The 24439-nt window shown below is 46.2% G+C and overlaps 1 protein-coding gene across 1 annotated transcript; it reads right to left on the reverse strand.

Moving 5' to 3' along the window:
• Positions 1 to 544: 544 nt before the first annotated feature.
• Positions 545 to 4670, reverse strand: CAVIN3 (caveolae associated protein 3). Its single transcript, XM_023645897.2, has 2 exons — positions 2814 to 4670; positions 545 to 2249 (listed from the first exon to the last, which is right to left on the reverse strand). The coding sequence occupies exons 1-2, from the start codon at positions 3195 to 3197 to the stop codon at positions 1848 to 1850; spliced, it is 786 nt and encodes a 261-aa protein (XP_023501665.1). The 5' UTR covers positions 3198 to 4670; the 3' UTR covers positions 545 to 1847.
• Between the last annotated feature and the right edge of the window lie 19769 nt (positions 4671 to 24439).

The raw sequence follows: 24439 nt of genomic DNA on the forward strand, positions 1-24439 counted from the left end.
TTGCATCTCCCTAAACTCTGAAGCCTCAGAAGGGATTGTCATCTTGGTGTTCACAAGACCTAGCATAGGGCCTGGAACACAGTAGGCACTCAAAAAAGTTTTTATATGACAATGACTAAATGAACGGGTAGATGATCATGTTCCCATCCCTAGCCAATCCCCTCGCACTTCTCACTTCTGTGATGCTCTTGCTTCATGAGGGCCTACAGTGTACCAGTCATAGTGTTTGGGATGGGAAATACAGAAATGAATAAAACTGTCCCGACTGCAAAGCAGCCACAGTCTAGTGGAGTGGGAGATGGGAGAGTGACTGCAAACAATCATGATTAATGCAGCCAGCACTGAGGTGTGCAGGTGGTGCTTTGGGAGCAACGAAGAGAAACATCTGGTCTGGAAACAGGGGTACCTTGCTGAGTTTTGCAGGACAGTAGAGACAAGAATGAGAGCACATAGCTCAGTGTGATTCAATAGTAGAACGAGGGGAAGTGGCAAGAGGTGAGGCTACAAAAATGGGCACGGACCAGATCACGAAGAGCCCTGAAGGTAGCATTTAAGAGCTTGGACTTTATTCTGAAGGTGATGGAGAGCCATTGGCCATTGAAGGGTCTGGATCAGGAGGGCGATGTGATCAGATTGACGGTTCAAATCATAATCAGGTGAAAGACAAGGCCTGAAATAGAGCAGTGGCCATGCTATTAAGAAAAGTGGGGGCCAGTCCCAGGGCCGAGTGGTTAAGTTCGTGTGCTCGCTTCGGTGGCCCAGGGTTTTGCTGGTTCAGATCCTGGGCGCAGACATGGCACTGCTCATCAAGCCATGCTGAGGCGGCATCCCACATGCCACAACTAGAAGGACCCACAACTAAAAATATACAACTATGTACGGGGGCGTTTGGGGAGAAAAAGGAAAAATAAAATCTTTTTTAAAAAAAGAAAGAGAGGTGGACAGACTGCTGAGGGCAAAGCAACAGGATAACTGTTTGCATGTGGTATGGGAGTGGCAGAGAGGGAGGAGCCAACGAGGACTCCCAGGTTTCTGTGTAGATGATAGTGCCATTTGTTGGTCAAGAAAACAACAGATGGGGAGCAATTTTGAATGATACAGAGAAAGTGCTCAATAAACAGCCATTGAATTGAAATTTAACTTAATTAAAAGTAGCAGATAGATGGCTTCTTTTGGACACCTTGAATTTGAAGTACTTTTCAACTGCAGCTCAAGACAGTTGTGTGGGGTGTATGTGACTGGGAGGGGAGGCCTGGGAGTGAATGCTAATGGAGGAGTACCCAGAATGAGAAGAGGGCTGGGGACAGAATTCTGGAAAATCCAACTTTTACGAAGTGGTGCAGGAAGAAGAGACTAAGAGGAAAACTGCACCTACAGCAAGCGACAGGCTGAGCACCTACAGCAAGAGACTGTACGGATGCTTCCCTATGAGGAAAGTGCTTAAAGAGCAAGCGGTCGGCAGGATATTTCTATGTCCCATTGGAGTACGGCCCAGGATTCAGAGGAAACTCGAGAAATCAGACAATGGTCTGTTTGAAATTGAAGCCACATTTCAGGTTCCACCATCTGTCTTATTCCTTGCACAGCCTTCTCCCCCAACCTCTTCACATGGAGTCTGGATTAGGTGACATTCCTTTTTATTGATGGTGAGTGCAAGCAGGTGTGAGTGACTGCTCCTCTTTTAGAGGACACAGGGTACTAGGCTGAAGGGGCCCGGGAAGGAACGGCCCAGAGCTGGGCTGTGGATGCAGGATTCACTCCTTATTTGGGCGTGAATGCTGCATTCTGAGAGAAAGATTTATTTTGGGACTAGGCTGAGGCACGGGGGAGGCGGGCAGCACCAGCCATCAGGCTGCACTCTCTAATTGGAGCACAGCTGCTTCGGCAGCCCCAGGTCTCCCGGGATCTTCCTCGGTGTCCTGAGGAGGTTCTGGCTCCTGCCTGGACTCCAGAGCAGGCTGGGCTTCGGACCGACCCTCAGCGCTCCGGCCAGGCCCAAGGCGAGGTGGCTTGACAGGCGTGGGAGTTGGTGCTGCAGGACCTTTGCGGCCCGAAAGAGCCCTTCGCAGGCTCTGTACCTTCTGCAACCCGGTGCGCCGCAGCCGCCGTGCCCTGGACTCCACCGGCTCCTCGTCAGAGCTCTCCTCAACTTCCACCGCCGGCTGCTCTAGGCCGGGCTCGGACTGGTCGGCTGGGCCTAAGGGCTCCGGAGCCTTCTGGAAGGCGCTGGCTGGGATTTCAGCCTCCTCCTGCATGTGATGGACACAGTGCTGACCCGGGCGGCCCCCTACCCAGCACCAGCCTGAGCCTCATTCCTCAATTACAGGGGAACCCGCCCCACCCTTAGCTTCCGCAGCCCCAGGGGGAGAGAAAAGGCAGGCTCAGGAAAGTGGGAGACGAGGGTGGAGTGAGGGAGGGAGAGCTGGGGGTGAACTGCAGAAGTTTGTACAGTAGGTGGGACCCAGCTAGGGGAGTGAGACAGGATGGCGGCCGCAGGGGCAAGAACTGGAGGATGCACGTCCACCACCGTTATTTCCATTCGGGGATTCGCTGGGACTTGGAGCCAATTCTGTGGACGTGGCCTGACCTAGAGCTGGACGGGCTTTGATTGGCCAGGCTGGGTTCAGGCGTGTGAGGGAAGGATGCGGCAGGGTTGTGGGAAGTGGGTGCGGCTCTCTGGAAGTCAGTTCCAGGCTGCCGGAGGAGGGTAGCGTCAGGAATGTGGGTGTGGTAGGCGTATGGGAGAGGGGAGCCCTCGATGGTGGCTGAGGCGGGAAAAGGCCCCGGACTGGGGGCCGCCTGAGGTCACTGACCTTGAAGAGCAGGACGTGGAGCTTCCCGCGCGCCACCAGCAGCCCGTGGTTTGCCTCCAGCCGCTGCACCTGGGCGGCGCGGTGCACGGCGCGCTCCTGGGCGGCGTCGGCGTGCGAGCCCACGCGCTCCGCCTTGGCCAGCAGCTGCGCCAGCGTGTTGCTCGTGGTGTCGTGGCTGCGACTCAGCGCGCCCAGGCCGCTCTGGATGCGGCGCACGGAGCCCGCCAGGCCGCCCTGCCTGCGAGCCAGGCCCCCCTGCCGCTCCTGCAGCGCCTCTAGCATGGTGGCCAGCTTCTCCAGCAGGGTCACCACTGTCACGGCGTGCACCGGGCCCCCCGCTGGCGCTCCGGGCACAGGCCCCGGCTCCAGCGCGCTCTCCCCCATGATCCCCGATCGCCCAGTCTTCTCTCCCCGCGGCCGCTGGCTGTGCTCTGTGCTGGGGCCGCCTTTCCCCGGCTCCTCCCCAGCTCCAGCCGTGACTCAGGCAGGCGGAGCTGGCCTTCTCGGGCGGCCAGAGGGAGGGCGGGGGGGCGCGGGATGTCGGCGGCGGGGTCCTTTGGAAGCGCTCCTCCTGCTGCTGCCCCGCCCCGGGGCCCGGCGGGAAGGCAGGTTGGCCCAGAGTTCGCCCTAACCCACCCCGCAAACTCTCTTGGCTCTGAGTTTGAGTGCCCCTCCTCCGCCCCAGTTCCCTGGTGTGTCTCATTCTGGAACGTACTCTCCCCAGTGCAAAGAGCAAGCCACGGAAATTTTTGTTGTGTGCATCGAGTGGGCAGAGAAACTATGTGAGCGCGGCAAAGGGATAACTAGAGAGGCCTCTGCAGCCGCCAGCCCTGGGCCTCTCCCACGCCTCTGAGGACTGTATGTGTCACGCCCCCCCCCACCCCCCCACCCCCCCCCAAGGCTGGGCCCGGTAGAAAGAGGCTCTCCGATGTTCCCCTACAGGCGTCACTGTCTCTAGGCCTCGCTTTCTGGCGGGCAGGCGGGGCGTCCTCTGGTATTTTCCTAATAGTCATCGCCTGGTTTAGCCACAGGTTTCATTTCTTACGTCTCTAGTTCTTACTGTTGGATAGCGCTACCCTGGGTAGCGCTTTCCCAGTAGGAAATAGAGAATATCTTCTGTGAGTGAAGATTTGGAACTGTTGCTGGAAAGGGGGAGAGAGTGAGCATGGAGAGTGCAGTTAATGATGTGGATCATGAATTTGTAATATCCGTTTGGAAAATCACATGCCTCGTCTTTAGCAATACTTGGTAAACTGATTGTAGGCTCAGAGGGCCAAGCAATCCATTGATCCTGATGATCGCTGTCCCTCTTCCTCTCCTCACCGGTTCTGTGAAGGCCACTTGATAACACCTGTGGAAGGAACTTCGTCACTCAGGGGATAGTTACATGGGCTTGAAAGGACCCGAGTTCTGATGTGCACAGAAGTACAGCAGAGGACGGGCAACCATTGCCAGAAATCCTGTGATACTAAGTTGATGACCAACTTCTAAAAATACAAGGCCATGGAGCCTGACCCCTCTGCTTAATACAAGAGAAAATGGACTCCCTTGGGAGCTTGATGGGAATCTCCATCTCTTCCGGTGGATCTATATTTGCTCGGAGAGACCCGTCAGGATGTGCCAGTTAAAGTGCTTTCCAACTGAGAGAACAGAAAACCCAATGCAAACAGTTCTTAGAAACAGGAAATCCAATCCAAACAATTGGAAAAGATCCTTGTAGAGTGACGATTAAGTGGGAGTCAGTCAAAGCTCCAAATGTAGTTCTCTACAGCTCTCTCAACTGCGCCCCCTACAGGTGTCAGGCTGTATTCCCAGGCTGGGAGCAAAGTGGCTAGAGCAGTTCCAGGCCTCACATCTCTGCACAAGATCAAGAGAAAAGAGGGGACCATCTTAAAATTTAGGACATTTGCAGCCCAGAAGCCCCCTAGAATTTTTCCACTTGCCTTCCACTGGGTTACATGGCCATTCCAGAACCTAATTCTATGGCTAGGAAAATGTCATGCATTGGTGGGCTTCGGCCTGAGTTCCTTAACCTATCACTGACAAGAGAGCTGATAATTACCTTTGACAAATTAGGCCCACTTCTTGAGCTAGGTAGGTTCAGCTTGCCCAGGAGCATAGGTTCAGATCCTGGGCGCGGACCCATGCACCACTCATCAAACCATGCTATGGTGGCATCCCACATAGAAGAACTAGAATGACTTACAACTAGAGTATACAGCTATGTACTGGGGCTTTGGGGGGGTCAGAGGGGAGAGGAAGATTGGCAACAGGCATTGGTTCAGGGCCAGTCTTTCTCAGGAAAAAAAAAAAAAGGAATCACCAGTCTTGAGGAATGATGCTAAGAGAGTCCAATGCATTTGGAAGCAAGAATTACATGGATAGATATTTTTCAAAGATGTGCTAAATCCTTCTTTCGATGCATAGGACAAGGAGGACCTTGAAACTTAGCAATAAAGCCATTGATGGTTCTACTGGTCTCCCCAACACCTCAAGTATAAAAGCCATTGGAATTGGCTGAAGTTGGAAAATAGAAGCCCATGAGTGGGGTTAAAACAACTTGGGGCAACTCAGAAGAATGTCCTGAGTCAACAAAGCCCATATTGACAGAAATTATAGTAGTGTGACCTTGGTCCTGGAGTATCCAATAAAAAGCCATATTGCAGCTTCCAATAAGGATGAGAAAAGGAGAAAGAAAGCAAGGAGGCAGAATGATAACCTCCAAGGCAGTGTAACTGTTACTGCACAAAAATGGGGTTCTCCTACCCCATGCGCACAAACAACCCAATTAACTACAGCATCAGCTCTTGGGAAAAGAATTCAGCTTTATTCTGTGAGACTGATGTATAGGGATACAGGGAGCATGTGCCCTCAGATCTGTCTCCCCAATTCAGGATTTGGGGCAAAATTTAAGGGGTTAGGGAGAACAGGCTGACACATGGAAACACAGGTGCAACAGGTTTTGACTGGTGGGCTTCAAGCATTTAGGTAAGGTTCTAAACTTTTATGGTAAGATTTTAAACATTTATCATGAGGTTCTAAACTTTTATGGTAGCATGGGGAAGGAATTTTAATACTGCATCTTCCTGGATGATATACCCCTTGCTTCTGATAATAGTCTAACTTTTAAGTTCTGATCATGTTCCGGTCTTTTTGTTCCACGAGGAGGAGAATCTTTGGTTCCACAGTCACTTTTTGGTCAAGATTTCTTCTTCCGTGCATTCTCTGGCTACATGACTTTGCAAATTTTCTGAAAGACAGTTTCTCAATCATTCTGTTGATAAGTTATGGGGTCTGTTTGACCTGTTTCTAAGTGGGCCTGTGGTTATATAACCTGATCTTAGTTTAAAGATTTCTGTGCTCTAAATCAGGGGTGTGGCTGTACCCACTCCCTCAAACTCCTTGGTGTGGGGATAAAAATTGGAAATCCACTGGTGTGGGTTTATTGTGTCCCCAGAAAAGATATGTTCAAGTCCTAATCTTGATCCCTGTGAATATGTCCCTATTTGGAAATAGGGTCTTTGCAGGTGTAAGCAAGTTAAGATGAACCCATACCACAGCTAATTCTGGGCCCTTAATCCAATATGACTGGTGTCCTTATAAGAAGAGGACAAGAGACACAGGGATTACACCATGTAGTGACAGAGGCAGAGATTGGAGTGATGCTCCCAGAAGCCAAGGAATGCCTGAGGCAACCAGAAACTGAAAGAGGCAAGGAAAGATTCTCCCACGGAAGCTTGGGAGGGAGCATGGCGCTACCAACACCTTGATTTCAGACTTCTAGCTTCCAAACCTGTGAGAGAATAAATTTCTGTTGCTTTAAGCCACAGTTTGTGGTCATTGAATTTGATAACCCTGAGAAACTTACATACCCATTGACTAATCACCATCAGTATCACAGCATCCCCTTACCCAGGATGGCACCCCCACTAAATGGCCTTTCCAGTTAATTCTCTGGAAGTATGAAATTCTCTGTAGGAAAAGTTAATAGAACCTGAAGACTCTTTGTAGAATGTAGACTATTAAATTAGCAGTTGCCCAAGTATAGTGGATCTTGTAGAAATTAGTGAAATGCTATGGTGGTTGAGCTAACACACGCTTTAAAAAGCTAAAACAAAGGTTTGCCCATCCTGTTTGTCAAGGATTCCTTTCATACACAGGCCCATCCCCTTCCCAGAATATAGCATGCTATGAGGAAGGGTTGAAGGGTTGGCTTTCTTTAAAAAAAACATCCACTTTCGTCAGAACTGGAGCTACCTGGAATGTATCTGTCTCACAAAGATCTGCTCCAGAGGGCCCTCTGTGTCTGCCTGTATCATGAACAGTTGGGTGCTCCCTTTACTTTAAGTAGGGGGAGGGTACAAGAAACCTCTGAAGGAGACGGATCAGGTTACAGTGCCCAAGGTGGTATCATTCTGCATTCTTGCTTGCTTTCTTCTTTTCTCAATGGTCAAGTGCCTCACTATATGATGTTGCAAAGAACCCCTGAAACAAAAGTGGCAGAAGCACTGCCATTCTCAACATCATACCCAAGGGGATGAGTATGTGCCATCAGGTCTGGGGGCCAGCTTCTAGGGATCCAGCAGACAAGGGTTAACTGGAGTAGTCAGAAGTAAATCTGTGACAGGGAGTAAAACACGTGTACTACCTCCCATCACAACAAAGGATAGCAGCTGTCGACGAAAACAATCCATAACCAATCTGTAAATGAAAATTTGGGTGAGTTTATTCTGAGCTGAAATCTGAGGACCATGGCCCGGGGCCTTTCTTCCCAAAGGAAGAAAGGGCACCAAAGAAGTGGGGTGCACAGAGTGGTTATATACCCCCAAACAGGGTGTTTCACATATGATTGAAATGTCCCTCCCACAATAGTCACAAGATTGCCCTGTCGGCACAGCACTTGATGGACACAGCAGGTAGTGGGTCTGCTATCTTGGTGGGCGTAGCAGGAGACAAGTCTATTGTCTCGAGCTGGGCGGTCACAGGTGAACGCAGCAATCAGTTTCTAGCCTAAGGAAAGATGCTTAATCCTTAAGGAGACGCCAACATTGGGACGGGGAGGGAAGTTGCACCTTTATCTCAAGGGCCTTTTGCTCTTGCCATAGGGAATATCTAAAGCAGATATACAATGCATGCTCAACAGCCACGGTCAGGCCCTTTTGGAAAGACAAAGTCAGGCTGAATTAGGTTTATACGAAATGGCTTCCTCATATTCGCCAATATATCCTATTGCTTGCCATTTTTATTTGTCACAGCTCATGAGGGTGTTCAGGTTTTAGAGTCAGCGTACGCTCCCCCTTAAAATTATTGAACGCTCATATCTTGGGTCATCCAAAAGTCCACGTACTTTGAATAGGGTTCAGAGGAGCTTCAGTGACTGACCCTGGCCAAGTTACAAACCACACTCTGGTCAGCTCTACCCCTTGGACCCTGTAAGTCAGAAAGAAAGATGAAACTTGTGGTCTCTGTGATTTCTGCCTCTCCCACCAGGACCATTTGGGGAGAGACGGAGGGACAGCAGATCCTAGAAGGAAAAATTTAGCAGGAGTATTTAGGGTTTGGGATTAAGGCAATGCTTCCAGCAGCTGAGAAATATACTGCTTTGAAAGACAATTGCTGGCTTACTGCCAAATGCTGGTGGAGAGACTGACCAGAGGTTGCTGGATTGTTTTGTAAATTGGAACCTTTTACCTCACATAGCAATACAGCCTAACAGTCTTTGATTATGAAATGAAAAAAAAAAAAAAAAAGTCTGAGAAAGGATGAGAGATGGCTATGTGAGTTAATTGTACAAGAAACATCCTTGACCCTGACCCTGACTTTCAACTGCCCAGACGAACTGGGGCATCCTCCAGAGAATTAACCTTTGAATCAAGAGTAACAATGTGCTGCACAGGCAAAACCACGCATTTAAGAAGGAATGAGCCTCAGTGGACAGGCACTACCTTCCACCCTTTGTCAGAGACATCCTGTCTACGGAAGAGTTAAGCCATTCCACACAATGAAGGAGCTCTGTGCCAATGGCAATTAAGAGAGCTATAAGTTTGGAGCAACAGGAAGTGAGAATCTGTGCTAACTCCAGAAATCAAAATAACCAAATGGACGGAGGATCCTGGAATAGTATATTATGACCAAGAGGTTTGGGGATGCCAATGACAAGAATCAGGCATATTATTTGCTCAAACTACTATTTTTTGTGTGTGAAGAGGATTGGCCCTGAGCTAAAATCTGTTGCCAATCTTCCTCTTTTTTTTTTTTTTTTTTTGCTTGAAGAAGATTGTTGCTGAGCTAACATCTGTGCCAGTATTCCTCTATTTTATATTTGGGATGCCGCCACAGCATGACTTGGTGAGAGTTGTGTAGGTCTGTGCACAGGATGCGAACCTGTGAACCCCAGGCCACTGAGGCGGAGCACACGAACATAACCACTATACCACCAGGCTGGCCCCAAACCGTATTTTTTTATCTCAGATTTTAATGGGTTGAATAGTGTTCCAGAAAAGATGTGCCCAAGTTCTAACCCCTGGTACCTGTGAATGTGACCTTATTTGGAAATAGGATCTTTGCAGATGTAATTAAGGATATTGAGATGAGCTCGTCCTAGATCCAGGGTAGGCCCTAAGTCCAATGACTGAGGCTTTTATAAGAAGAGGAGATAACACAGAGAAACAGAAGAGAAGGCAACGTGACGACTGAGACAGAGATTGGAGAGCAGCCACAAACCAAGGAACACAAAGGACTGCCAGCAGCCACCAGAAGCCAGGAGAGAGTCAAGGAAAGGATTCTCCCTCAGAGCCTTCCAAGAGGCCGTGGCCCTACCAACACTGATTTTGTACTTTTGCCCTCCAGAACTGCGAGGAAACAAATTTCTATTGTTTTTGAGCCACTAAATTTGCAGTAATTTTTCGCAGCAGCCATAGGAAACTATTACACATATCAAAAGGATTAGGGGCAGAAAAAACCTATTTTCACCACCAAGTAAATCCATCAGTATGCCATGGATGGCTTTTGGTCCAGGCACACTGGGAGCATCAGAGCATCATGCACCTGAGATGAGGCGGAGATTGGCAGGGTCCCAGAATTTTGGAGTATGTAATTGCTGCAGGAGCCAGTTGTCAGGATGAGGGAGTTGGGCTGGTCCCGCAAAAACGTCCTGGGACATTCCAAAAGGCAAAACGCCTGGGAGCAGTTACTGAATCGACTCTATTGAACCTCTTCCTGTAATCTGAGGAATGCAGTGGGCTCGGATGGGGGCGGGGGGAGGGAGGGGGACACGGGACGGAGGGGGGACTGGGACGTCACCTGGATTTGAGCTTGCATTCTTAGGTAAGTCACTGAGGAGCCACCACCAAAGCCACTGCAGCCCTCTACCTTGAACTAATATGGTGTTTCTCAACTACAGCTTCTGATCCAGGAACAAATTGCCACACACATAATAAAAGACAGGACAGGTCATTAGGGAATTGTGTGCCCCACCTCTCCTAGGCAGCCTTCAAGACTGAGAGTAGAATGGGCACTGAAGATGGGCTTGACCAAGATGCCATGGGCAGCAATTCCAGACCTGCGATGACTTGCAGGAGGTTGTATATAACTAGAGTCCAGCGATTGCTTTTATTTTAGTACCCACATCCACCTGTGTGTCAGGGGCTGGGCCCAAAAAAGGAGAAGTTATTACGAGCCACCACTACTAGGAAATATAATCTACCACAAATCTACCATAATAATCTACCACAACTGGGAAATAATTTGACTAATAAGATTTAGCGCTACATTAGTTGGATGGTGTTTAGTGATGAGATTTTGTTTGAAAAATAACTATGATTTGTGTGGTGTCTAAGGAAGAGATTGTTGCTAAGGAGTTCAACTAGGGAAGCGGGAGAAGTGAGCTTACCCTGGGCAAAGAATAGCGTCGGCTCTTCCATCCTATCCCACTTCAAGGCCATTGGCATGATTTAGTAATATTGCACCACACAAAGTACCCTACTGAATATTTCTTATCTTATTTGGATTCAGTGGATTTTTAGAAACAGAAGAGAAAGCTCTCAGACCCAGACCATATGGATAATAATCCATTCACTACACCAGCCAGTGTGGTAGTTGAGAGGCTTTGAAAAAGGAAAAATGTTTTAATACGTCTGCAAGCTTACCCATTTAGTTGGAGGGTGAGAATGATCCCTGATGCTGCTAAAATGGTCCTTGAGACTGGAACCCCAGCTTTTTGGTATCAAAACCCCATGCAGTTAAGTGTGATGACATCACAGAAATCCCCTGAGTCCCCTGGGATAATATACTATCCAAAATCAATCTACCACCAGCTCTTCTTCAACTTGCCTGTTTGAGGGAGCTGCAGTTTAATCATGACTCCTCCTTATTGTGGGGAGTTGGATGAAGGAAATATTAATTGGCATAGGTAGGGCATAGAGTTTAGATATCCTTCCTGTCATCAAGTTGCATCTAAGCCACACAATGAAAGGGACAGAGAGCAATGAGTGATCTTGGAGTTGCGTCCCAGCAAAGCAGATTCAGTCAAAGGTCACTTTGCTTGGAAAGCTAATGTAGGGAGGAGGGGATTGTAGGAGGGAGTTGGAGAAGTCCTATTGATGTGGGTGAAAGATTTATGTTAAAAAAGAAGAGCGAAAGTGAGAGCGAGAGCGAGAACAAAAGAAGGAAGGAAGGAAGGAAAGAATAAATAAATTTACTTATTTATACTTCCACAACTGGAAAATTTGTACAAGATATTGAAAAGACCATATACTTACATGTCTTCAACAAGAATGGGAAAATTTATGAGGACAGAAAAATGTAGTGTCTGGATGCTGCAGTACTTATGAAAGTTGTAAAATTACAATGTGAATCCTCAAAGGAGTATAGAAACTGCTGTTTGCACCTAAGTTAGGAGTTCAAGTATCCTCAGGAAATCACATTGAAGCCTGATACAAGCAGAGTGACCTCAAAACCATTTTCCTAAATACCTCTAAGAATTTCTCTGGCCCTGCTCTGTCCAATATGATAGCCGCTAGCCACACATGGCTGTTTAAATTTAAATTTTAATTAATTAAAAACTAAATACAATTTAAAATTCAGTCCTCAGTCACAAAACTCACATTTCAAGAACTTAACAGCCACATGTGTCAAGCGGCCACCATATTGGTCTGCATGCCTCTAGTTCACACCAGCCCATGGGGTGAGTGTCCCCCACTTAGTGTTACTGATAACAATCCCACAGGTTTCTCTGAGAGATGAGACAAAGAAATCTTCCATTTCACCTGAAAGCCACATCTTGACAAGAAATGATCAAAATTAATGAAATTGCAGAACAATTCGCGAAGGGATTTCTTCCATCAGCATTTGGGAGCATTTAAAATTGGTAGATAAGGATACAGAAGAGTAGCTTCTGAAATCGTCCCAGGCTTCAGGACCTGGATCAGCACTCTCAAAAATATGTATCTTCCAACCTGGTTTCCTTGATGATGGAAATTGTTGTTACTGAGTTTATCCTTTTGGGGGAAGTATTATAAAAAATTATATGTGCCCAAATAATGAAATTCCCTTCTGTTTATATGATGAAAATGATCAGGATGTTCACTGTATGCCTGCCTCACCCTGGAAAAGGGATGTGAGGGTTATGAGACAGATGAGTGTGTTTAGTCTGTAACAAGCAGTTTTGAATAAAAAAGTAAATATAGCCTTGCGCTTATCTGCAACTGGTTACCAAAGATATTTTAGTTCTTAGTTCTTATAACAAGTGTCCAGCACAGAAGAACCTAGAACACGAAATTTATTGATTGAAAAAAATAGAGTTTGCTAAGCAAGTAGAGCACCAGTAAGAAGTGGATCATTCTTGCAATGACAGCCTCAGGAGTAAAGTATGGATAAGAGCTAAGCCTCTGCTTCTGATGCAGCAACCTCCAGAAGACAGACCAGTGAGAATCAATGACAGGAGTGGGGGAAACACGGTAGGTGTACTGAGCCTGATCACAGGCCAGGGCTACAGTGTTTGGAGTGTTGAATCCTGCTCGTTCAACTGATGCTCCTGGGTTTTCCCCGAAGCCAGCACAACCAGTGCAAGGAAAGTCACCAACACATTCATTGCCAGACATGCCCACCCTGAAGGAGAGTCTTCAGAACACAGGGATATCCTGGCAACAAAGGTTGAGAAATGAGAGGAATGAATGCATCGCTTTGCTTTGTGTCTATTTCATCCTCTGTAACTAACCCTCTGTTTAGACTTCTCCCAGCCTTGATGTGTTTTATCCGCACAGGAGAGTGAGAGAGAAGCAATAAGAAGCTTTTTCTTCGGCTGAACTATTTAAACCTGTCCATGATCCCAGGCTAGATCTAGGACTTAAGCATCTATAAGATGCCCCAAGAGGCCGAAGCCACAGTGTCTTGGTTGAAACTGAAAGCAGTCATCGTAGGGGAACCCTGCGGCTTACCTACACAGTACACAAGCCTTGCCAGGACCTGGATCTTGGGGAGAGGCACGCAGAAAGACCTCCTGACTCTCTCACACAGTCTGTGTCTCAAAAAGTAGGCTGTGCTACCTAGTCCTTCACCAAAGCTTATGTTTCCAAATCGGGGAGTCCCTGTCTCACTCTTTTAGTCCATCTGGGACCATTAGAATGAGAGGGGAAAATAAATAGAGAAGATTTTAAATGTCAACTATGAGAAAAAGGGAAAGAGAGAGAAAGGGAAGCATAGGTTAAGACTAGAGTTTAAAATCTCGGAAAACAGATTGAGTTAAACATATACAAAATAAAACAAAAATAAGATTTAAATTCAAATAAAAATCTGTTGCCAATTGGATAAGAAATGGATGGTTGAATTTAAGGAGTAAAGCTGGTCTTTCTTTTGTCTGTCCTTTATGAGGCATCCAGTGTTGCCCACTGCTTTTAACCAGGACTTACACTGGTTAGGGTTTCTTTACCAGGTGAACTGACCCAAACCTGCATACCAGAAGAGTCGGAACCCTTGGTGAATTAGCCTAGAATGGTGCTAATGTTTTCGTTAACCCTTACCACTGAACAAAGCAGATTAAGAAGTCATGCCAGAGTTCCTCACATTCTGCCCATCTTTCCCCAGGCCTCTATTGCAGTGGCTCCTCCTTAGGCACCACTTTTTTGCAATGAGCAGAAGCCCACTCAAGCTGGCTAGGCCTCACCAAACCATTCTTCTCAGGACGAGAGAATCTGCACTACTCAGCACCACGCAGTGATGCCAGGGACGGTATCCACATTCTTTTGAGGCTCTATTGCTGGCAAACCTACTTGCCAGAATCCATTTCTCTTTCTAGACAAGGATCAGTTGTTTGCAAGGAACAGAAACTCTCACAGTTGATTTAAGAGAAGGTGGGTTTATTGTACAAAGAATTGGCAGCTACCCCAGCCCCCTAAGCAGCTTATTGAAACACTTTTTTGAGTCTGGAGCCCTTCCTAAATTGACAAAAGGGAGGAGCCATTAAAGGATAATACAGCCTATTTATTGTTTCAATAGCTTCTCAGGCAGAGCAGGAAAGAAACCAGACCTCTTTTCTGCACAATAATGGGGCCCACTAACTCTGGGGAAAAGGCAAGTCACCCTTCTAATTGAGGAAATACATCCTTTTTCAATATGGGTTTAGATTGTATTCTCTAAAAATTAATGTCTGTTCCTGGGAGCAGTGCATAAACTAATACAACAATTCTATTAATCAAATAAACTGACGTGGTTCCCACTCACACATGTAGGAATATTGAAAAGGAAATCTGACCAGGAAGATCTAATTCCACAACTAACTACAGACCCGGAGGCTCTTCCCCTTCTGCCCCCGTCACAGCCCCAGCCCTGTACACACAATTCTGCAAGACTTGGGTGACAATAGGCATCATTTTTAACTAGCTAAAGTCTTGGGGGCCCACCTCAAATTGGCACACTCAGCTTTAGGCTTTGGGGTAGGATAAGAGTGGCGAATTTGGGTGAGAGATCCAAGTTGGGAGAACACTTCCTGTGATAGGTATCGAAGTTGGTGGAGTTTTGAATGGAGCAAATTTAAAAAGGAGGCCCATGGAGAAGGAAAAGTTGTACCTCTAAAAGCCAGGGAGCATGTGAAGGATCTAGATCTGTAGGTACCATCCATTTGAGAAGTAAAGAGAAAGTCTAAGTTAGGAGCACTTTATCCTTCCCTCTTTGACGTTGAATCTCCCTTCTGAAATTGCCTCAACTCTTCAGTGAAGAAACATGCATTTAACCATGCAGGCTGTTGGTAACTAGAGGCAGAGAACTGTAAGGGGAAGAAATATCTGCCCGATCCTCTCTTCCTTTGATTTCCTGGAGAGAGACATCAAGTGGGCTGTAACATGGAGCTCCTGGTGGAGACAGGACAAACTGAGAGCAAGGGGGAAATAACCATGATGATTGGACAGCACTGCAGAGATGACAAATTTGAGGGGCAATAGACTAGAGGACGCTGCCCTCTGAAAGAGGAAGTGAAGGAGGTGGGGCATTCAGAGTGATCAGATATCATCTGGTTGCAATTAGTTCTAAACCCCAGGTTCAAGTCTAAAGTTCTACATACTCTGACACTCTCCTACCACACACACTCAAGCCTCCCACACTCCCTCTTGTTTTCGCATGAATCTGGGTGTTAAGCACAGCCCCTTCATCAATTTTCACTAAAAAAATTTAAAGTTTCTTATTTCAAGAGATAAGAACTCTGAAGTTTTGGTTGGTCGTGGGAGGTGTCACATCAATGTCGCAGACTCTATCCCCACCCCTTACTCTCTTTCTTCCCTCCCTCTGCAGAACAATCAGCAAGCGCTTTTCCTTTCCCCTGCAAGTGTTCTGCCCATAGTCAGACCCCTTGGCTTCTCAGCTTGTACTCAAAATGAGCCTATCATGAAAGTTCTTCCAAAAAATTATAGTGCTCTATTTTCAGTAAGTCTGGTGAGCATAATTTCCTCCATCTCATAAACTTAGGGTCAAGCGACCATCTCACAGAATCTAAGAACAAGAAAAGCCTGGAGGACTACAACAAGTTGGTCAGAGAGCCAGGTTTCTCTCTCTGGTTCTCAAAGGCCTCCTGATCTCTCCATTCCTCTACATGTGCCTGCTGCATGCTGCTTCTCCTGAAGCTGACCCTCTGTGCCTACTCATCAGCAATGCACAGAGTGGGAAAATGTCCATCCCAATATAGCTCAAATGTATACTGTCAAATGATTACAGTCATTGTGTCTTAGTTGAATTTCTTGAGAGATAAAGAGAGTGAGCATCTAACTGATAGCTTTGTGTCAGGTCCAATCAGCTGTTGGCCAGGGTGAGGGAATGAGATGAAGATGGTAAGTATGGCTGACTCATAGGATCTGTGGGCAAGGCAGGCAGAGAAGCTTGCCTAATAAAAGTAGCTGGTCTATTTATCCTTAGTGATGTTGTAGAGTGTAGGGGCTCCAATAAATAATATCTTACCCCTCACCTGCCCAAGTTCTGAATTAATTGAGAAATGATACAAAAGAATAAGACAAATGAGAGATCAGAATAACAATACTACTCATAAAGTTGATATTGGCAAATGTGGCCATATCACTTAGTAAATGGGCTTCTGATCCTGAACCCCAGGGTTAGGAAAACTGTCACCAACTTGTTGCCCCGAGGAACTCAAGGGTGGGTTTGGAAGCATTTAACTGTTTTTCCAAATTGTTTTTTGTTCTTCAGCTATGTTAAGGAGATGCAATCACCAACCATCCTGAGCTAAACCAAGCTTCCCCAACAAGAGCTACACCTGTGACCTCTGCCTTATTTTTAATGCTAAGATCTCTCCAGGAAGAGCTTAGGCCTTATTACCGTAACCTGCAGTGTACGTAGAAGCATGTTTTCCAACTGAGCCCGTGCAAGAAAATACCCACCTCTCCCTTTTGAATATTCATTCCCCATCCGAAATAAAAGGTCCCTGCTTCCCTTTGTTTAGGGATGCCATGACTCTCGGAATGATTCCGCATGGTCTCCTATTTGCTGCAAATATACTTTACTTTGTGAGACAACTTACTTCTGGTGTTGAGTCTGATTTAACTTGCCAGGAGAGAACCCACTTTGGTTTCAGTAACAAAACTATCCCGCCTACTCACAGACTGTGTAAAAATACTATAGCTCTCCCTGCTTCCCCTCCATGCCCCAACCCTATCCAGGGAAGACCCCTTTACATTTTACTTCATGGAGGAGGAGAACAGAATGTGTATATCCAAGGGGAATCTGGCTGAAGAGAGTCAGAGGAGTGGTGTTGAGCATGTTCAATTCATTATTCCCAAATTTACCAGGTAAGTGACCCCTTTGCCAAATCAAAAATCATCTCTGAGGCTGATCAAGTGTTCAGATCTACCTACCAATTCACCAGCAATACATGAGACAAAGAAATGTCTTCAATGATATCACAGCAATTCACGCATACATTCTACAGGACAAATAACCCAGGTTCCTTAATCAATAAATTTCAAAGAAAAAAAATGATGGAAAGGAAATGTATAGATTAAAAGAGACCTAAGCAACCTATAAACTAATATTAATAATTGGATCTTATTTGGATTCTGATGCCAAAAACAAGTTGAAAAAATTATGAGATAATCTGGGAAATTTGAATGATAATTGAAAATTAAATAATATCAAAAAAATAAGTTTGAGTGTCATAATGGTATTGTGGTTGTGGACTTTTTCTTAAGTGTCTTTAATTCCCAAGCATCATGAAGGAGTGAACTTGCCCGGGACTCTCTCCCCTCTAACATATAATGAAGAAGGGCATCCATACTCCAACAGAGGACATCCTAACACACCACAAAAACATCGGAGAGACATGCAGCCACACAACGGAGGGTGGAGAGGCTGGAGCTCCCCTCGGAGGACCTGGAAAGGGGTAAGAAAGAACTTCGCTTCCTCCCCTAAAGTCTGCCATCCATGACTGTAGGAGGCTCCACGAGGCAAGGAGCAGGGGAGGAGACGCTCATTCTCTGGCACCAAGGACCCCCTATGGCCCTTGCAGCCTAGATGGAAGCCCTCTAATGGGGTAAAAGCTTTCCCCAGGGGTGACCTCATCAAGCCAACACCCCAGGGGACCAGATAAGGAGAGCGAGAAAGCCTGGAGAGCACACAGGAGAAAGCACCCCTCCCCCCACCCACCTTGCACTGCTCCCACTGCCTGGGATCTCAGCTGAAGGCGGAGGGCTGGCTCAGAATACACAGCTCTCGACCCCCACCCCGTGGCAATAGCTGGTAACTGCAACCAAATAATATCAGAATGCAAAAGACCTGACCCACCTCCTCTGACAACATCAGACGCCACATCAAATCTCTAGAGCAGAGAGAAAATGACAAGCACCCAGAATTCAGCCCTGAGGACACAGAAATGTGTAATCTAAATGACAATTAATTCAAAATAGCTATCATTAAGTATCTTTAATTCCCACGCAGTTGAAGATACTGTAGTCAAAATTCACAGAGGTGAATCAGAAGGGGTTCTTGGAACTGATCTCAGTGAATAAACTAATGAAGTGAATAAAATACTTCTGGTACACAAAAAAAGCAAGTTACAACTTTATCTTTAATTTTCTCAGACTGTGATCTGTCTGTCCTGTTCTGAGAAGCTGCCTGCTAATGAATTTGGACCCCTTTTGAGGGAGTCATTCCAGTTAGGTCTGAAATCTAAACTTTTATATCTTGTTAGATTTATTTAGGACCTAATCACTATTTCTGAGCTAATAATAAGTCAGACATCCCACCCTGTTCTGGTACCCTCTTTAAGAGCAATTAGATGCATCTCCTTTTCCCCGTTTTTATTCATCCATTTTGGTCTTCTCAACAGATAGTAAGAGGAGGTTAGTCCCTCCATGGTACTCTTTCTTGGGTAAAGTCATTTCAAAGCAACATTATTTTGGATCAAATTTGGAGCAGCCTATCTACACTGATGAAAATACAACTGATGAATAATTGTTCTGCACCTCCCATGTCTAAAAGGCTCACATACAAAAGGACTCTCTTTTCTTCAAGATTGAAGCCTTGCTTCCGCTGTCCCTTTTTAAGGCACTGCAGCCCACCAGCATCTCTGTGGCCCCCACGTAGCCCCTGCACTTCTGCTAAGTCTAACGCCTGTGTAGTTCAAGGATAAACTGCAGCACATTACAATCCAAGGCTCTCACTCTTGCTATGGCTGTGCCATTTCTGAGAGTGGTGTGTCCACCACTTGTGTGCTAGATCCTGTGTAGCAGGCATTCCCTGAGGCCAGTGTCAGCTGAGGCAATCACCTCCTCCCCACTACACCCAAGAAAGTGTCTGTCTAAGCCTGCCCTTATGAATGTTGAGACCTACACACACTTTGACAGAGGCATTTTAGCTGAAGGCAGAAACCATCCACCTCCAGTACCTCTAAGGCCATCCCACAGCTCTGCCTCTATCAAACAGATCCTCACCTGTGAATAAAGTCCTGAGAGTTGTGTGGACCCAACATATCTAGCACTGAAAACCTGAAACTGCCTGCCCAGTTACAATGAAGAAAAACCAACTCCATCAGTAAAAAAGCCAGCTGCATGACTCAGTGTAAGCTTCCACCAAAACACTGTGGTCACAAATACATGCTTCATAAAGTCCACACCTAAAGCTATGGACCCTAGTCTCATCAAAAGTCTCTTCACATGTTAGTTGGATGCCCAGATTTACCCCCTGTTTATTTCTTAAGGTTCCTGGTCCAGTGAATCAGAGTTTGAAGTTCTGTGGATCCTCATTAAATAGCCCCTCTTTCCCTCTGCTGATTTCAAAAACAATCAAAAGGTAGAAGTCGATATATTACTTTTATTACTGATAAAGTTAATATTGGTGAAGGTGGCTTATATCATTGGATAAATGAACTTTCTAATAGAGAACCCCAGAAATAGAAGCTACACACCCAGTCATAGATCATGCTGGAAATCTGAGGTCCCCCAGTTGAGACAAGTCCCTGTAAAGTGTCCTACAGTATGCATCCTTCTGTGGTCAGCCTGACTCCCAAAGAGACAAATGGAGGAGCTAAACCACTATGCTCAGTTTGTTCTTGTCAACTTTGTCATTTGACTGTTACTGACTTCTCTTCTGAGGAGAAAAGCCTAGAGTGTCGCTCTAGAGGAGCCCCCTCTATGTGAAGTAAAGCTATGGAAAGTGGGGGAAAGCATTTTTCCCAGTAGTAGTCAAGATTAAAAATCACCCTGGACAACATTAGAACACCTTGTTTCCCCTTTTTGCTGTGTCATGAGAAATGTGAAATGACCAGTTTCCGGTTTAGTGGAACTATTATTACAACCCCTTAGTGGAAATGTCCTCCACTTAGGTAATCAAAGAATCTTGGTGTCAGGAAGCCGACATTTGAGGATAATTATTAAAGTCTAATTATGAGCGATGATACTTCCATCTTCCAGGTGTGACTGATGGGTTTTCTTTCCTCCTACCGACGTCTGCCTGGTAGCTGTGTCCTATGCAGAGCCTTCTGCAAATCAGGCTTGAGTCTTCTCATTCTCTGTCAATAGGTCCTGGGTGGCATTTGAGGGAGGGTGTCATGACTTCTCATTCATTTGGATGACTGCAGAATATTTCATCATAAGGAATATTTAATCACATTTATTTAATCGATTCTCTATTCATGATATTTTTGTTGTTATAAAAAAGCTGCAATGAATATCCTTAAGTAGAGCCCTCCTGTCTAGGAGCTGATAGTCTAGTGAAAGAGATTAATATTAAGTCAATAATTATGAAAATAATTACTTAGTTATAATTGTGATAAGTGTTATAAGAGAAAAGTACTAGATGCTGTGACAGTATATTATACAAAGATCTAGCCTCATGGGGTTGAGGGTAAGTCACAAAAGGCTACACTAAGGAAGTGAAATTTAAGCTGAGACTTGAAGGATAAGCGGGAGCTTGTCAGGCAGTGGGGAGAGGTAGGTGCACACAGGGAAGAAGGACCAGTCCGTGCGAAGGTTTCCAGTGGAGGGTGCATCACGAGCATGCCACATATGCAGTGCGTACAGGCAAGAAGGAGCAGCCCTGTAGGCAGCTGCCAGCAACCCTACCTGTCTGGTCTTTAGAATGGGGTGGGGAGAGGGTGAGGGTGGCAGGGACCGGGAGGTGTAGGCCTTTGTGTGCAACTGTGAAATTCTTGGGCTTTATTTTATCCTATCCGTAGAAGAGGGCCACCGGGGGATTTTAAGGAAGGATTTTCTGAAGCTCCATCTGGTGGCAGTGTGGAGGGTGGTCTGAAGAGGGATAAGGCTGAAGATAAAACAGCCAGGTGGGGGACAGCTAGCCATGTGGCCTTCAGCAAGTTACGTAGCTTCTCTGAGCTCCAGTTTCTTCATCTGAAAATGGGAATAATAATTCCTACCTTATAGAGTGCTGTTATGATTAGTGAGATAAAGTATTACAAGTGTTAAATGCTTAGTAAATGTTTGCATTTATTATTTTCCTAAATTCTTCATTCTTCCTTACCTTTCACATCTACTTTGGCAGAAAGTCTTATCCATCAGCCCTCCTCAATACCCCTCAAATCTGTTTCCTCCTCCCCATCTCCCTTCTTTACTTCCGTCTCATAAATTCTAGCTTGGGTCTAGAGATTCTACTTGGGTTCCCACATGCGGTCCACTCCTCCTCTAATCCGCCCCACAACTCTGTTACCAGAGGAATTAAACAGAAACCTGAATATTTCATCTGCCTACTTGAAAACATTCCTGATTCTTCATCCATTAACCAACCATGACCAAATCCCTAAATATGGGCTATAAGGCTCCTAACCATCTTCCCCCAAATGTGTCCATCATTCTTACTCCTTACCATCCTCCCAGCTGACTCTCACCCTGTTTCCTACCCCCTAGACATTTGGGACTGCACGAAGATCCCTCAACACCCCAGTCTCTTCACGCACCCACCTCCTTACTCGTACTTCTGCTTCTGCCTCACATACCTTCCCTCATACCCCCAAATCCCTGTTCCTGCTTTGAGACCCTGTGTCAATGTCCCCTCTTTCTTCTTGTGTTCATTACCTCCCGAGACTCTACACTAATTCCTTCCCTGGACTTCCACAGCATTGTCTGCAGCCTGTATTATAGTCCTTTTCATACGTATTGTAATTATTTTGTTTATATTAATGTTTCACCTCCAAGACTATGGATTTCTCAACCACAGTGACCTATTTAATCACCCTTGTATCCTCAGTGCCTAGCACAAATTCTGTCAGGTATTGGAAGCAAACTTGTTGAACAAATGATTGTATGAGTGAATCAAACATAAAAAGTCACACTGCATTTAGAACTAGTTGGTCTGGTGATAACAGGACTCAGTCTCTAGGTAGCCTGTGTTTGGGGGATCTGCTTCGGCCATGATAGCCTGGTTCCTCTCTGCCTCCAGGGAGTCTGGTCGGGGAAGAGAGGCAGGGAGGTGGGGGGGCAACTAATTTCCTCTCTGTGCCACTTCTCACCTGCTTGCACCTGGACTCCACCTTGGGACCCAAGCCAGCAGCCCTGTCGTCAGATGAAGCTACAGTGCCATCTACTGGTGACTAGAAGGCCTGCAGGTCAGGCCAAAGGAGGAACAGGGAAGAGGAATGAAGGGCCACTGTGGTTTAATCTGGCCGTGGAATCTCAGTTATTGGACCCCACACTGGGTAGTTTTCCCCAACTATGTGAGCCCAGACTTGATGGAGGGAGCCCCTTATTTATATTTCCCACTGACCAAAGACCCTCAGTCATGTCTCAGTGGTCAGAGCCCTTTCTTAAAACCTCTCAAAGCCAAGATCCCCACCCTCGGTCCCCTCAGAAGCTAGTGACCCTAACTCCAGGACATAAATATCCTCCTTGGTCCTTTCATAGAGTAGACCCTCTCACTTAGCACCCACTGACCACATTCAAGAATTTGTAATGGTAGCCTCTGCTTCAGCTTTGGTGACCAGATGCTTCTACCAAGCCCCTCAGAAAACAGGTCCCCTGCCTCAGATACCTCAGTGATAAGGGACTTTTCCTCAGGTCCTCAATGACCAAAGCATCTTGTTAAGCCCTTCGCTGACCAGAGCCCACCCTCAGCTCTATCAGTGACTAGAAACCCTCACTCAGACATCTCAGTGATGGTGTCCCAGCTCAACTCCCTCAGTGACCAGGGCCCCCACATAGATCCCTCAGTTGTCAGAGCTCTTCCTTCCATTCTTTTAGCAGCCAGGGCCCCTTACTCAAATCTCTCCAGTTCTCACTCAGGTCTCAGTGACAGAGCCCCTCCCTCAGACCCCTCAACAGGGATAGATTCCTCAATAGATGAACAAGAAAGAGTTTATGACATTGCCAAAGCAGAAACACTAAAATGAAACTGAAAAGAATTCAATATTTGCAGAAGGGCATCAATGTGACCATCATGGGATAAATCTGAACTGTGTTGACCTTTGCACTTACTTATGGTTTAACTGTTTTACTTTGAATGACATACGGAGACCAACCATAATCTTTAATATGTTTAGACCTTTAACAGTCTTGGTCCAGCCCCATTCCCTCAGGGACCTGATGCTCATCACTCAGGGCTCTGAGACCAACTCCTTAATTAAGGTCTAGTGAGCATAACAAGAGCTGGAAGGGTCCCTTCAGATAGCCCATCAACCCTCTGCTTCCCTCTGGTCCCTGGAGAAGCTGCCAACGTCTTGCTTCTAAGACTTCTGCCTCCTGCTTTGTCCCTGGGCCCTTTGTCCATGCAGGGGCCACAGCTGTGCCCAGGTCTCATGAGGAGGTGTGGGCCTGATGGGCTAATTGGTACAATCCCAGGGATTGTCCCCCTACCCCAGCCCACATGCATCAGGAGTGACTAGTAATAACTCTCTTTGAAATGTTGCTGCCACCCATTAATCCACATGAACAGCGTAACAGATAAACAAACCAATTCCACTTTTATCCCAAATCCTCTGGGAACCAAGTACAGGGTCCAAAGTAAATAAGATTATAGAAGAAACTGGTGGGTCAAATGTGGGAAATTGTGACTCACCATCCCCGCTCCCATTCCCAGCTCTCCCAGAACCATTTGTTCCCTCTATTTGGCCCAAGCTGGGCTCCCTTGCACTTGACCAGGCTGTCCACGTGGTCTCTATAAGCATTAACCACTGCTCTTGGTTGCCAACTGTCCCAAGGACTGTTTCTCCTTTTCACAAACAGAGTCTTCAGCATTAAGGCTTCTTTTCAGAGAAACAAAACCAGTCCCTGCTTATCAAAGTCATAATGGTCAATCATTCTGTCCACTCATTCATTCATTCACTCATTCATTCATTCATTCATTCTTACTACACATCTTTACTGAGCTCTACTGTGTATTGGACCACATGCTAGACGTTGGGGATACAGCAGTGAATAAAATAGTCAGAATCTCTGTCCTTGCAGTATTTGCCTCCAGATGGGAGGCATAGATGTTAGACAATCTACATGGTTACTTATTTAATAAAAGCGTGATACATGCCACAAAGGAAATGGGCCTGACATGTATCTAGGCCTATGCTGCACACTCTGGGTGATTATAAAAGAAGTAGATAAGGTATTATCTACTTCAAAGAGTCAAATTCTAGGTGGAGAGCCAACTCAGAACTCCTGCAAGGGGAAGGAGAAGGTTGGAGAAAACTCTCACTC

This window comes from Equus caballus, chromosome 7 (assembly GCF_041296265.1).
Source record: "Equus caballus isolate H_3958 breed thoroughbred chromosome 7, TB-T2T, whole genome shotgun sequence".
In the NCBI taxonomy this organism is placed as follows: Eukaryota; Metazoa; Chordata; class Mammalia; order Perissodactyla; family Equidae; genus Equus; species Equus caballus.